Below are 16,292 nucleotides of genomic sequence, written 5' to 3'. Positions count from 1 at the left end.
TATCTCTGTAGCACATCCTGATGTTACACTTACCCAGTCAATATTTGGGTAATTGAAGTCTCCCATTATTACCGCACTACCAATTTGGTTAGCTTCCCTAATTTCTCTTAGCATTTCACTATCTTAACATTTTAGCCAGGTGGATGGCAGTATACTCCTATCACTATACTCTTCCTAAACACACAAAGGATTTCTAGCCATTACACATTAATGAAGTTTAGTTACCTCTGTTTTTTCATTTTCTCTCTTGCAAAATTTTATGCAAAAGTTTGCTACAGAGCTCATTTTCATCTGTAGTAAACTTTTGCCCAAACAGGCTGCTAACCCATGGGAAATTCCTTAGGTTAGTACATCGCCCTCAATAATTTCAGAATGAAATTGATTTGTTCACCATCATAGATGTACAATTGTGAAAATGCCACTTTATTTATATCTGTTCCAATACCTAATGAATACTTGTATATAGAAAGTACACATTCAATCTGACCCAAGGAAAATTGGATTAAATTATTTGCCTTTTCAAATCTGAACACAAGGTGATTTAAAAACCCTGCCAACAAGGCTTAAAATCGAAGTTTGTATCTGAGGCAATGAAGGATGAGGTGACTTAGCCAAGGTCACAAGGGACATTAGTGGTAGAAACAGCATTCAAATCCTGACTGCTTTTGTTTTCAGCCCACTGCTCTAGGCTGTTTCTCCACTGATTGTCATTAATATCTCTTAACTGGATCAATAATGTTTATTTCCTATTATAAAGAAATATCTTTGCCTTTCTTTTACTCTCTGCATAGAATGCGTTGGGCCCCATAGCATTTTGGGGCAATTTTTCCCTGACTTGCCAAGGCAGCACATAGTTTAAGATTAATTATCACACAGTTCCACACAAAAAAACAAAACAGAATGTATACAGATGAAAATAAAATTATTTTGACCTCTATATGTTTGTTACCAATTTGACAGTGCTTCTTCCATTGTTGTTCTCACCTTCTTATGCCTCTTTCTTTCTGCTGCATTTTATGATTTCTCACAAGACAAGCAGGATGGAGCCCAATCATGGAACACTTTTGGGCTCCATCCTGATGATGTCACCCATATGTGAGGACTAACATCCTGCTGTCCTGTGAGAACACCTGTTACAGGTAAGCAACTCTGCTTTTCTCCCCCTTCTTTCACACCGGCTCATCTTTCTTTAATTATGTTTTAAATTTCTATTATTTTGAGGTCTCTATCAAATTGAGAAGCCCTTTTTGTCTTGTGAAAAAGCACACAACTTTCCATATTCTACCTCCTCACCATTCCTTCAGCTAGACAGAATTTGTCTCGGATACATTTTTATGTTCTATTTTTATTCTCTGTGAATAAGAGTATTATTTTTTTATCCTTATAGTGTGTGAGGAATTGTTTTATGTTGTGATATATATGAACCAGAAAACCAGAGAGTGGATTTGTAAGTGGTAGTGGCGATGGGCATGTGGCATGAAGAAGGGATGCGAGTGAAATATTTGTGCAGTAAGTTCCATGCCATAGATGTGACTGCATGTAGTCGTTTATGGGTGCACATGCACAGTGTGCATGAGTCATGCATGCTAATGTTACTGAGCAATACGGCAGCACTGTACCTGGTTTCTGATACTGCTACAATCTTGAAAATAATTACTTGCATGGATATGTACTCCTGTATGGCTAGGGAGATGAAAGACGGATATGTGGAAGTAAGTTTGCATGCATGCAGGAAGTATGTGGAGTATAATTGAGAAGTGGGATTGAATGAGCATGAGAGCTAGTGCAAGGGAGTAAAGATGTGAATGCGAATAAATCTAGGTTTAGATTAGAATAAGTGCATTGTTGATGAGATCCCAGCTGTTAGGGTGTGCCAGAGCAGTTTTTAAAATGAGGAATGTCACCATCCCCTGTGGAACACCAACATTGGCTCTTTAAAAGCAGCTTAGGCTTTTAATAGAACTGATGACATCTTATTAAGAATTTGTGGGGTTTTTTTTATTTAATGGAGTAAAAACAAAGATGGCTTATTCTTTCCTGTTCTTCCCATGGAATAAAAAGGTTTATAAAGGTCAAAATGGCTGAAAGGAGCTGCATGGTTCCAGCAGCATTAAGGCCTGGATTTCGACTCACTTCGAACTGGAGCAAAGTCTGAGGGCTACTGGAGATTAATAAAAGAGGCAAACATATTTGGGTGACACTTGGTCTTTGTGGACAGGTCTGTGACTGGCGTTGAAGGCATTAATGAAGCTGTTCTTCCTGAGCACTTCAAATATATGTTGCCTCTCCATGACATATATTTTCTTTTCTTTCTGACAAACTTCTTCTAATATCTATTTTTATGCTGGTTGTTAATAGCTAGTCTTCTTTTTTCTAATTTAGGGGATCCCTCGAACCCCATACTGTGACTCATGCTGCACAAAGATCTGTGTTATTCTTTTCCTTGGATTCCTGTCACTTTTTTCTTTATTTATTTTTCTGCTGAAAGTGGGACAGACGGAATTACAGAAGCAGAGTATGGGAGGGAGGGATGAAAGGTTTGTGGGTACATGCGTGCCAATGTGAAAATCTAATTATATTAATTTAAGTTTAAATGTATTCTAAATGAAGATTATACTCGTGCAGAACAATACCTTACAGATTTACTGCTCTTACTTTAATTTAATCAAATCCCTATTCTGTAGGCAGAAAAGCAACAATGGTTTTGTCTAAAAGACAAGCATACTGAATGAGAAAATGTAACCATATATTATGAACCAGAGAACAAGACAATAGAAAATCAGTGTAAAAACATTTGAGTTAGGCTGTAATGGAAACAGTGGTGATAAAAAATGTTTCCAAGATAACATATCACACCCAAATGGATTTTAAAACAAATTAACATAAAAAAAAAACATTTTAGTGAGAGCCTTTTAAAATGAGGATCTACTTTTAGCATCTCTAAAAGGTCTAAATACTAACCAAGAACTCTATAACAGATTGTACTTGATCAAAATTCACAAACTGTAGAAATATTGCCACTACTGTTTTAATATATTAAATCAGCAAAAAGCACAACAGAAAGCATTTCATGATGTGTAAAATATGGACCTTCAAAAAAAGCGACAAGGAGTTACAAATATAAAATACGTTTTACTCTGCTATCACTGTGTACAGCCACTACACTTTTTCATCATCGTTCCTATTATTTTTGTTTGATATTTTTATCCATGCATTTAAGAACCAATAAATATTGAAGAAAGTACTTAGCTTTGCAATCTTGAAAATGCCTTCAAAGTTTCTCCAGAATGGACTGCTGCCAGAAGTTCCAACATGTTGCATTGTGCATTTTTCATTATTCTTTTTTCATTATAACCCAATACAGATGGTGTTTCGGAAATCCTCCTGCGTTATGGGTAATCCTTAACTGTCCAGAGCACTTACATTCATTAGGATTCTTCTTACAGCATCTCTAAAAATAAAGACAAGCCTGCCATTATTCAAAACTTATCGAACCAATGAAAACATTCCACATAATACTCTCTAATTGGTTAAAAGACAAACTGCCTATAATGCAGTCACTTAGTAATATAAAAGAAAAACAGAACAGACCAATAGAGACCCTCTCTTTGTGTCACTTTTAATTGCTTTTCTTCATGGTTAAAACACTTTCCACAAAAATATGAATATTTTCTGTTGATAAGCAGAATTAGCCATACTGTCTGGGGTGACGTCATTCGATGGCGCACGACGCAGAGCTCTCTCTCCAAGACTACAGAATGTTGTTCTGCTATGTCATGACAACTCCTCAATTCCATTTTTTCTGCATTTTGCATGGATGTGTAGAAGATTCTCTTTGTATTTTTTCTCCTCAGAAAAGTAATATTTTTGACTTTCATGCATGCAACACTTCAACAGCACTTGTCAGTGTTAAGATGTCCAAGAGGTCCAGCTTTAAGTATTGCCAGTGTGGGCATATCATGTGGGTAACTGACAGTCATAACTACTGCTATATTTGCCTGGGCCCGAACCATGACTAGGCCTCATGTGCGACTGCAGATCTCATATTTCCCCAGGCACAGCAACAGAGAGCCCTAAAAGTCTCATCTGTGAGAGGAAGAACGGGCTCTTTGGCGTTGGGTAGATATGCCCCTTCACTGAGATGCTCGACTCACTCTTCCCCGTGTTTGAAAAAACATCAGCCGGACTCACAAAGGAGGGCTGCCTCTCTGGAGCTATCAACGAGGGCTCCGAAGCACAGTGCAAAACACCCAGATCATCGTAAGACTACTCCTCCATCAGTAATGGGGATAGTCTCTGAGGGCCATGTCGTAAAGATGCAGGAAACCCCCAGTCATGCACCAGTTTTGGCTTCAAAATCTGCCAAACTGCAGCGTCCTATGCAAAACACAGCTCGGCAAGACGTATCAGGAAGGCGTCAAAGATCACACACAATGTGAAGCATAGGCTGATGCAAGTACATGCATCCAAAGGGCTGATGACTGGCAAGGAAAGGTGGATGTGATGCACCTGTACACAGCCACAGTGCATCTACACAAGGCCGCGGTGCACATGTATACCATCACAACACACCAAAGCAAGCACCAGGTGCTGTGTCAAATATTACCATGCAACAGCTGAAGCATATGGCATGAGAGAAGAAACCTTTGACCTAGATCTCGACCCCCAAACATCTGCAAAGGAGCTAAGAAGCTAGATGTGACGGCAGCCAAGAAACATCCCCCTGCATCAGACTCAGTGCTGGGCAGCACAATCCAAAGCAGAGGAAGGTGCAGGAGAGATCCTCTATTCCGCCTGACCTTTTCAGAGAACTAGAACCCATCCTTGACACATTGTCTAATCAGCCTTGGTTGTCACCATCTAGACTACAGTCTATCAGCTCTGCTTCCTTGTCACAAAGAGGGCAATGGGTTTATTCCAGTCTTTCAGCAGAGTCTCTTTTCAAATGTTAGTTATTCACTCTGCAAGAGGAACTTTATCCACGTTGGGGTTAAGTCCATGGCAGCCAGTCTCTGACATTACATTGGCAGCTGTTCAACCACCCCACATCTGTAGGCACTCAGTGCGAGTTCTCCTGCACATATGGAAGAGCGACATACACCTCCTTCTCTTATCGCCAGGAGCCTGTTTTAGCCAGGCTATGCAACAGATTTCTCTCATTATCAAAAATCTCTTTACTTCCTTGCAGTGCAGTGCTATAACCTTTTCTACATGAGCATATACTAGGGGATGGACCCAGGGGGAACAAAATGCTTATGCATTGACCGCAACCTTTTCCACCTCTGAATGAAGTGCCTCTATCTCTGCTGCAGGATCCTGTAGGGATGCAGAGCCTGCCTGCTTCTCTGCAGTCAGACCAGCAGGGAGAGTTCTCCCTAGCTCATTCTCCAGCTACCTCTACCTGCATTCCTTCTGATCCTCCAGATAACCCTCTGTAACATTCATATCCTCTGGAGGATCTTACTTATTCAAGATTCATAGAAAAACTGGGAGGAGGCATTTGACATTCTGAAAATCCTTAACATCTCAGCAGAGCAGTGAGAGCACACAGCTTTGCCATCACATGTGGTGCTGGGCTCTGTATTAATTAAGTCCTGGGAGGCTGCAGTATCAAGTAAATTAGACCTCAAATTTCATCTTAGGAAATCTCCTGCTTATGGGGTAGTACATTTGCCTCATGTTTTGCTAGTAATGGAGTTTGCAATGAAGAAGGTGAAGATGTTGAGGCTCCATTCTAATGCTCCTCTGGAAAAGGATCACAAGCTGCTTGATGACTTTGGGCATAAGGGTCTTCCAAAGCTCAATGTTGATTTCAAGAATACAGCAGCCCCAATGCTATAGTGCAGCATTTATATGAGTGTCTCGAAGAAATGAAGTCCTTCATCTGGTCAGAAAGAGGACAACAGATAATGCCACAACTCTCCATGACCTTGAAGGGGGTATCAGACTGCCAACTCCTCCCCTCGGAGGAGCTGGTCGATACAGACTGCTAACTCCACCCTCCTGGCAGGTTGAGCCACAACAGTTTGCTAACTCCTCCTCCCAGAGGAGCTGGAACCTAATAGATTGTTAACTCCGCCCTCCTGGTGGGGTGAGCAATAACAAGTATATGCTAAAAGCATGATAGAAGTGGTAAGAAGAGAACCAAGACAGAAAGGAGTCCCAAAATCCAAGAGAGAATTGAGTATCAAGGAGCAAGTGGTGATCAACAGTATCAAAATCAGCAGAAAGGTCAAGGAGGATGAGAATCGAGTAAAAGCCTTCATATTTGGCCAGGAAGAAATTGCTGGAGAATTTGGCAAGGGCTGTTTCTGTGGAATATAGAGTGTGAAAGCTAAATTGGAATGAATCAAGAATGGCAGTGGAAGTGAATGGCATATTCAAGTAATTTAGATGAGAAAGGGAGGGAGAATTGGGACAATAGTTAGCTGAGCTGAAAGGGTCCAGTGAAGGTGTTTCTTGAGGAGTTGTGTGATCACAACATGTTTGAAGGCAGCAGGAGAAACTGTAGTGGAAAGTGATAGATTAAGGATATGACAGATGGGGCGGATGATAGAAGGGAAGATGAGTTGCATAGTTGGGTGGGAATGGGGTCAGAAGAACAGCTAATGAATTTGGATGAAGAGAGAAGTGCAGTTTCCTCCTATGTGATTTCAGAAAAGGAAGTAAGGGTGAGAAGAGCCAAAGGCAGAGAAAAGGAATGAAGTGGGCGAGGGGAAGGTGGATGTGACCTGATGGAGAGTTCAAGATTAATCATGTCATGTAAGTAATCAGTCATAGTCTGGGCAGAGAGTGAAGGGAGGTTGGACGTGGAGGGAGCTGAAAGTGGCAAAGAAACAGTCTAGGTTGGAGGCAAGAAAGTCTGTCTAGTCTGTCTAGTCTAGTCTGCCTAGTGGTTAGAGCAGTGGACTATGTCTAGTCTAGTCTGCCTAGTGGTTAGAGCAGTGGACTATGAACCAGCAGACCAGGGTTCAAGTCCTGCTGTCGCTCCTTGTGACCTTGGGCAAGTCACTTTACCCTCCATTGCCTCAGGTACAAACTTAGATTGTAAGCCCTCTGGGGATAGAAAAATACCTACAGTACCTGAATGTAAACCGGTGTGATATCTCGATTGAGATTGAATGTCGGTATATAAAAATAAATAAATAAAAAAAAAAAATACTGTCATTCGGTAAAGCCATCATAACGGTTTACAAAATTTAAATTGTAACTCTTTTAACAATTGTGCAAAAGTATAACAATGTGTAACAAATGCAGTAGCAGAGTGGAAGGAGGTCTGAATGAATCATATATGTACGTAGTCAGCACTGGCACAGGATTTTAGCGAGGATTACTCTGCAGTACAGGTACAAAGGGATCAAATTCTTGTGAATGAAGGCTGCACCTTATAGGATAGGAAAGGGGATGAATAAAAGTGTTCAGAGGAGATTATAGTGTTCTAAGAGGAAACTACATCATCAACAGACTCTGTGAAGGAGAGGAGGTGAAGTAAAGGAGAAGATAGAAGAAAAGAGAAGAGACAATGATGGAGTGGATGCTATGGCCACTTTGGTCAATAGCATCAAAATTTGTAAATATGTTGGTGCTGACTGGCAAATCTGATTATGGATGAAAATGATCAGATAATGTTCAGAGAGTGGGAGAACTGAGGTGAAGTTTAAGAGAGATTATTTTGGAGGAAAGGACTAGGTCAAGGCAATGGTCCTGCTGGTGAGTAGAGATGATGGGTATAATTGGAGGTCAAACGAGGAGCTTAAAGCAAGGAGCTCTGAGACATAAGAGTCAGAGGCGATCATCAGCATGGAAGTTAGTCTCTAAGATTTATGGAAGGGGAAAATGAAAGAAAGAAGGCCAGGAGTCAAAGTCAATGAGAAAAGAGGTGGGGGATATATCAAGGAGTCAATAAATGACAGCTACCTGGAGTGGTGAATAGGTAGATGGAGTAGACCTTGAATAAAGTAAAAGAATGGGATTGAGGTGGAAAAAAGGAGGGATAGAGTAGCATCCCAACATCACCACTACAGTCAAATGTGCTAGGTGTATGAGAAAAAAAAGGTACTTTTCATGCTTGAGGCAGAGTCCTCAGGTGAAAGCCAAGTCTCATTCAAACCAAGAGGATAGAGAGTATGAGAAAGAGAGAGTGAGAGAGAGAGATCAATAACATAGGCATGCTTGTTTGAAATAGAATGGGAATTCCACAGAGAACATGAGAAAAAGAGTGAAGATGGAAGGAGGAAGAGGATAGGGATATGTTTGAAGGGGTAAGTCTGATGTACACAGATGCGGTGAGAGGTGCCTTAGAGGATGAGGATTTGGATTGATATCTCGAGCTAAGAGGAGAAAAGGGGAGCAAAAGAGAAAAGGAGGTATGATGACAGTGATAAGGTTGAGATGATTTTGAGAAGAATGGAGACAGCTGGACGAGAGTGTGAAGGGTAGTAGGTGTGGGAGCCCTTTGTGCTGCAGTATAGTTGACATAGCATTAAGGGCAAACCCATGAGGTATATGCCGACATCTAGCAAACTCACCTTGTAGCGGAACAGTGTGGAGCTTCACCTTTACCTGCTGCCTCCCCCGCAGGTTGAGCCCTTGGGTTCTGGAAGCCAGCAAGACTTAGGTGGGTCCTTAGGTTCATGAAGATAACTAAAGTTCAAAAGTACATCAGGTTCAGGGCAGGCAGCTAGCAAGAGTGGTCAGTTCTAGGCAAGGGGTAGATCCAGGTGGTAGGCAATCATGGTCAGGTCCAAGCAAAAGGTCATCTGGAGGGTCAGGCCAAGAGTGGACAAAGACACACTGAAGACACTGGACAAGACGGCTAAGATAAGGTGAGGCAGGACAAGGTAAGCTGGAGAAGGAAAGCTGGAGAAGACAAGGTTGTATGAGGAATGACCTGAAGGCAAGGCTGGAAGACAAGGCTGGACAAGGCACAGGAACACAGGAATTAGGAATGCTAGGCAACACGCCTTACAAGGCAGGAGACCCATTGCTGAGGCGAGGTAATGCTGCAAAGTCATGGCTTAAGTGAGCCGGTCAGTCTGAGGGCACCGCTCAGCATTTCCCACTCTGGGGATCATATAATGCATGCATATACACATACATGTGCCTCAGGAGGTTCCAGAATAGGAGCAGCATGGCAGCATGTGGGGCCGGGCCCATCAGCATTGAGGAGACAGCTGCGTTCCAACTATGGAAACATGTCAATAGCATCCTGGGCCGCTCTCTGCGGCATCAAGGTGATACAGCATCTCGTGGATCCAACCCACAAGCCATTTTCCTAACACTACCCTCCTTCCATAGCCCCATCCCCTGTCTTCTGGGCTTGGGTTTCCCGGGGAATCTCCTATGGAATTCAGATGTGTTGGGGGCTTGCAGGTTGGAGGCTGGCTCCCAAGAGTTCTCCTCGGGTCCATAGATTTTCCAGTATATAAGATATTGCAGCTTGATTTCAGACTGTTCGGGAAGCTAGAATTTCCTAGACCTCAAATTGAGTGTCTTCCTTTGTAGCAACTTCAGTGGTCTGGAGGGGCAATCTACCCAGTCAAGAGAGAATGGCAGGCTTCAACAGTGAGACGTGGAAAACATCATGAATTTGTAAAGATGCTGATAGTTTGATCTTGTTAAGTCACAGGGTTCAGTTGTCACTCAATAGGGAGTGGACCCACAAATTGTGGTACAAATTTCAGAGATGGGTTCTTTAATTATATATTTTTAGTGCTGAGCCAAACGAAGCTTCCCAGGTAAAGTTGACGTGCGGGATGGCGTTTCTGATTTTTAGTGCTGAGCCAAACTAAGCTTCCCAGTTGAAGTTGAGGTGCGGGATGGCGTTTCTTGTCAGAATGTTTTTTTGTTTTTTTTAAACAGTCAGCTGCTTGCTCTAGAAGATGGTGTGTCTTCTGCCATAGTTCCTGAAATTCCTTTCCCATCAGGTAAGCTGCTGGGTAAGAATCAAAGACTAGAATAGATTTAGGTCTATGGGGATGACATCCAAACATGATGTAGAAAGCTGATAATCCTGTGGAACTGTTCACTGGTTATTATGTAAGAATTTGGCCCATGGGAGGAAGGAGGCCAAGTTATCCTGCTGTTGGTTCATGAGGCTCATAGAAAGGCCTTGATTTACCCGCTCGGTTTGTCCATTGCTCTGGGGTGGTAAGCTGAGGTGAAATCCAACATAATTCCAAACTCCTGCACAAGCCTTTCCAAAAGCAGGCTGTGAAATGAATCTCTTAGTCTGAGAGGATATGAAGAGGGAGCCCATGCAGATGGAAGATGTGTTGAAGAGTTTAGTCATTCAGGCACAGATGGAAGATCTTGAAGGGGAGTGAAATGAGCCATCTTAGAAAATCTATCCACTACCACCCATTTGGTGGTGTTGCCACCAGAAAGGGGAAAGTCAGTGTTGAAGTCCTTGGGGGCTGGCAGTGGCTACAACACCCCCCAATGTTGTGTTCGTATACTCTTGTTCATAGCACACATGGGGCAAGACTCTACATAACACTTAATATTGGCCTTTATCTGAACGACTCATTCCAAGGCTCAAGTAATACCTGGGTACCCCACCAAGGAGAGTCATGGGCCACACTGAAGACCCTTCTCTTGCTGGCACCAGGGAACCACAGTCTTTCCAAGCAAAATTGTAAATGTGACAGCAACCACAATCTTACAGGGTCGAAGATAATCTATAGGGATTCCAGGGAGTCCTCAGTATCAAAGGAACATGAGCAGGCATCGGCTCGGTTCTTCTCAGCAGGATGGTACGGCAATTTGAAGTCAAACCAACTCATAAACAAACACCAGCAGCTTGAGCTAGATGCTCCATGGTCTTGCAATTCATATAGTTAATGGCTGTTTGGCTACTTCCACCAGGTGTTGCCATTCTTCCAAGGTTAGCTTGACCGCTAGTAGCTCATGATCTTCAATGATATAAGTCTTCTCTGCTGGAGAGAATTTCATAGAAAAATAGGAGCAGGTCATGAGTGTACCATTATGATTATGGTGTGGGAGGACAGCGCCTACTCAGAGGGTAGATGCATCTACCTTTAGGATGAATAGCTCGGATGGATCTGGATGGTGTAGGCATGGATCAAGGATGAATTCCTCTTTGAGATGCTCAAAAGCTTGGATAGTGTCCATAGTCCATTTCTTGGTGACCAAACCATTTTTAGTTAAGGCTGTGAGTGAGGCTGCTAAGGAGGAATAATCATGGATAAATTGCTTATGGTAATTTGCAAACCCCAAGAAGTGCTGTAGTGCTTTAAGGCTCACTGCCAAGGCCACTCCAGTATGGATTTTAATTTATCTGGGTTCATATGGAGGCCTTGGCAAGAAATAATATATCCCAAGAAGGGGAGTTCTTCCTGTGTGAAGGTACACTTCTCTATCTTGGCATAGAGGTGGTGCTCATGGAGCCTCTGGAGGACCTGTTTCACAATATGACGGTACTCTGAAAATTACTTCAAGAAGACTAGAATATCATCCAGGTTAACCACCACATGGGAGTAAAGAAAGTCCTGGAAGATCTCATTTACCATAAATTAGAAGACTTCAGGGGAATTACACAATCCAAAGGGCATCACTAGGTATTGATAGTGTCCATTGTGGGTGTTAAAGGAGGTCTTCTACTCATCACTTTCTCGGATTCTGATCAAGTTGTATGCCCCCAGAAGGCTTGGTAAATATGTACACCCCGAAGATGGTCAAAGAGCTTGCAGATCAAGGGAAGAGGATAGCAATTCTTCTTGGTAATAGAGATAAGACCACAATAATCAATGCAGGGACATAACAACCCGTCCTTCTTCCCTACAAAAAAGAATCCAACCCCCTACAGGTGAGGAAGAGTGGCAAATGAAGCCTCTGTCCAAGTTCCCTTTAATATATTTGGTCATAGCCTCTGTTTCAGGAGCAGAAAGTGGATATACTCTGTCTCTGGATGGGACCTTGACGGGGACTATGTCTATGGTAGCAGCGATGAGCTGGCAGGACCTCTGCCTGCTGTTTGCTTAAAACATTGGCAAAATCAGTATACTGTAGTGGAAACTCTGAGATAACTTTTCCGAGCCATAGGCACCTCAAATGAGACTTTGGCAAGGCATTGCTCGTGACAGCTAGGGTTCCATCTAGTGATTTACAATATGGTCCAATCGATGTTGAGCTGATGTAGCATGAACCATGACAGGCCCAAGATAATTGCAATAATTGCCTTGGGCATCATGTACAGTCTGATTTGCTCTCCATGAAGGACCCCTGTTTGCATGGTCAGTAGTACTATGATTTTTGTAATATGTTCAGGCAAGGGGTCCCTATAAATGGAGGACATCAAGAGCAGGGTTACCAAAGGAACTGTCAGTATGCGGTAGTGTTGGACCAGAACCTCATGGATAAAGCTGCTACCAGCACGGTATCCAGAAAGGCAAGAGCATTGAAAAGAATGTTCCCAAGAGATAAGCGTATTGGGACTAGCAGTTATGGAGAGGTGCAAGAATGACCTAGGGTCCATGAATTTCCCAGCTTATTCGGGCAGTGACCTGTGAAATGCACAGATGCAGAACAGTATAAACACAGGTTCAGGTTACAGTGTCTCTGCTTCTCTTCGGCTGACAGTTTGAAGCGATCCAACTGCATGGCTTCCATTGGTGCAGGTCTCAGCTCTAGACGAGATTGGCAGAGTAAAGGATGCTGGAAATTTGGGGTGAGGTGAACAGGATGGTGAGATGAGCTTCTCTCTTTGACCCACTCCTGGAACCTTAGGTCTAGCCATATGGCTGGACTAGTCAGACCTTCTTAGGTATCCGGCAAGTCCTGGGCAGCTAGCTCATATTTAATATGCTCTGAGAGTCCTTGATGGAAAATTGTAATCAGGTTGTCACTGATCCATTGACATTCAGAGGCCAGGGTGCGGAAGTGCACACTTACTGTCTCACAGACCAGGAACCATCCCTAATCTTTAGGAGTTCAGATGCCTTGGAAGCCGTGTGACGAGACTCATCGAATATTTGCCCGAATTCTTGCAGCAAGCATGCTAGGTCCCCCAAGAGAGGATAATCCTTTTCCTAAAGGGGTGAGGTCAAGCCAGTGTAGTGCCGGCCAACAGAGAAGGAATATAAGTCACTTTTACTGCATCTCTCGGAAACAAATTTGCCCGCAATCTTATCCATCTGACAAGGTGAGCTGGACGAGGAAAGCTAGAGAAGATAAGACTGGATGAGGTTCGGCTGGAAGGCAAGTCAGGAAGGCAAGCCTGGACAAGGCAAGGTTAGATGAGGCAATACTGGTAGGCTAGAACAGTGGTCCCCAACCCTGTCCTGGGGGCCCACCAGCCAGTTGGGTTTTCAGGATATCCACAATAAATATGCATGAGAGAAAATTTGCATGTTATGGAGGCAGTGCATGCAATTTTTCTCTCATGCATATTCATTGTGGATATCCTGAAAATCCGACTGGCTGGTGGGCCCCCAGGACAGGGTTGGGGACCACTGGGCTAGAAGACAAGACTGGAAGAGGCAACCCTGGAAGACAAGGCTGGACGACGCAAGACTGGAAGATATGGCTGAATGAGGCAAGGCTGGAATATAAGGCTGGATGAGGCACAGGAACACAGGAATCAGGAACTCTAGGCAACACACATTCCAAGGCAGGAGACCTATTGCTGAGGTGAGGTAATGCTGTGAGGTCCTGGCTTAAATAGGCCGGTCAGCCTGACATCATCGGAGGGTGCCATTCAATATTTCCTGCCATGGGGCCCATAGAATGTGGGCATATGTGTGCGCCTAAGGAGGCTCCAGAACAGAAGCAGCATGGCAGCATGTGGGGCCACGCCTGGCAGCACCGAGGAGATGGTGGCATCCTAACCGCAGGCCCATGCCAACGGCATCCTGGGTCACTCTCGGCGGCGTTGGGGCGAGTACAGTGGCTTGCGGAACCAACCCGTGATCCGTGTTGCTAATAAAGAGAGAGAACATTTTGTAGCTCAAGAGTGGTAGACCGTGCAGAAAACAGAATGGCTTGTGAGGTGAAGAGTGCAGAGATGTTCCTAGCAAATTTTCAGTAGGGAACAAGACTGGTGAGGATTAGCAGCAGATAAAGTGTCCCCATATTAATGTACCATAAAAATATATCATATATAATGGATACAGCACAGCATAAGCATCTGAAAAACTTCAGACATCCTCTGTTTTCATTCTGAATAATTATTTACTGTTGATTATCATTAAAATGCAACCATAAAATCTGTTCTGTTCTATATACTTTACTGCCAACCTATTCAGTTTATTTCAGTGGCTGAATGCTCAAATGTCTGAACAAACGTTTTGCATATAAACATGGAACCATTTCACAGGAACGCTGGTACAAAATGCGTACAATGTAAGAAGTTGTAATCAGCACACTAATAATTAGAATTAGTTTTAAATAGGCATGCATCCTCTTTTGGAACCTTTTTGAATACTGAGTTTTTAGTAATACAGTTGTGAGTTTTTTAAATGCATTGCACAAAAATATTAACTCCTCAGCCATGTTGCATGGTCTCTCCTTTCCTGGATTTATGTTTGTAAGCATTCTAATGGGGTGGTTAGATGCTCAGAAGAAATTGGAAATACACTAATCATGGTAGGTCATTAATACCATTTTTATTTCACCTTTACAGTTGTAAAGCCAGAAATCCAATGAACATGAATGAAATTCAGCTCTCCTGCTGGAATGGCACCTTTGAACTACTTAACAAATCCTGGAGTGCCGGACATCATTACCAAGTAATCAATGCAGCAGAAACCATCATCCTACCTTCTTTCATTGGGATTATCTGTGCAACAGGATTGGTCGGGAATGTCCTTGTTTTGATGATCATAATAAGGTATGGAATTAGCTCAAGGCAAGTAGCCCATTACTTAAATAAACCACACTATAAAAAACAGGTTGCATTGCTCACCCTGTACCAAATCAGTAGAAAATCTCTCATTTGCTTGATTATTTTGAGATTTTTATTTTCTCCCTGTAAATTAAAGCTGACTTAATTGTGCAATGTAGGCATGAATAATGAATGATTTACTGACTTGAAACAGGCAAGCTGCTGACATTTTTCCATAGCCTATGTTTTCCAGCATAACTGTCTTCTATCTGTGTTCCATATTGGGAGCTACCACTCAGGAAAAAGATCTGGGCAACATAGTTGAGATTACAATGAAATCATTGGCTCAGTGTGCTGCGGCGGTCAAAAAAGCAAACAGAATGTTAGGAATTATTAGAAAAGGAATGGCAAATAAAACAGAAAATGTCATAATGCTTCTGAATTGCTCCATGGTGAGACTGCACCTTGAATACTATGTGCATTTCTGCTCGCAACCAAAATGATAAAGGGGATGGAACAGCTCCCCTGTGAGGAAAGGCGGGATATGATAGAGGTCTATAAAATCGGGAGTGGAATAGAACGTGTAAATGTGAATTGGTTATTTACTTTTTCGGATAATACAAGAACTAGGGGGCACTCCATGAAGTTAGAAAGAAGCACATTTAAAATGAATTGGAGAAAATTCTTTTTATTCAATGCATAATTAAACTCTGGAATTCGTTGCCAAAAGATATGGTTAAGGCAGTTAGTGTGTGGGGTTTAAAAAATGTTTGGATAAGTTCCTGAAGGAGAAGCCCATAAACTAGTGTTAATCAGTAGGGAATAGCCACTGCTTGTTGCTGGCATTAGTAGCATGGGATCTATTTAATATTTGTGTACTTGCCATGTACTTGCACCTTGGATTGGCCACTGTTGGAGAAAGGATACTGGGCTTAATGGGCCCTTGGTTTGATCCAGGGTGGCATATCTTCTGTACTGCATGCTCTTATGGGTTTTGCTAGTTGGGTCTGTTAATGCACTTTTCGAATTAAATATCAAAGGAGGAGAGTATTTCAGCAATCGGTGTTTAATATAAATGATGCAAGTTGACTGACAATTTAATATGCTATGCTGCTGGTGTTCTCTGGCATATTGCATTGATATGAGTTAAAATTAAAATCACTTTTCTCAAAGGTCCCAAGTCAAATGTTTCCTGCTGGCAGTATGTTCTATGTAAAGGGTAATTACTGTATATGCCAGAAAATATAGAATTGATCTCCTCTGGTATCTATCTATCTATCTCTATCTATCTATAGAGGGAAGGCGGTGTTACATTGGTCTGCCTAGGGCACAAGAGTCTCCCAAAACCCACCTGAATTGAAAGTGCCCCTCTTACAGTAGGAGATATATAGAGTGTCAGAATCTCTCTCTCTCTTGTCACTTGTGAGTAAGCACGTAAAGGCGCCATACA

The 16,292-nt window shown here is 42.5% G+C and overlaps 1 protein-coding gene across 1 annotated transcript in view; it reads left to right on the top strand.

Moving 5' to 3' along the window:
* The window catches only part of MCHR2 (melanin concentrating hormone receptor 2), a 359,314-nt gene that overhangs the window by 129,661 nt on the left and 213,361 nt on the right, over positions 1 to 16,292 (top strand). The window contains exon 2 of the mRNA XM_029595365.1: positions 14,642 to 14,848. Coding sequence (XP_029451225.1) covers positions 14,642 to 14,848 — 207 coding nt within the window. The remainder of the gene's footprint in view (positions 1 to 14,641; positions 14,849 to 16,292) is intronic.

Source organism: Rhinatrema bivittatum, chromosome 3, assembly GCF_901001135.1.
Source record: "Rhinatrema bivittatum chromosome 3, aRhiBiv1.1, whole genome shotgun sequence".
Classification (NCBI taxonomy): domain Eukaryota; kingdom Metazoa; phylum Chordata; class Amphibia; order Gymnophiona; family Rhinatrematidae; genus Rhinatrema; species Rhinatrema bivittatum.
The sequence above is the reverse complement of the archived record's forward strand: the minus strand, read 5'-3'. Positions and strand labels throughout refer to the sequence as shown.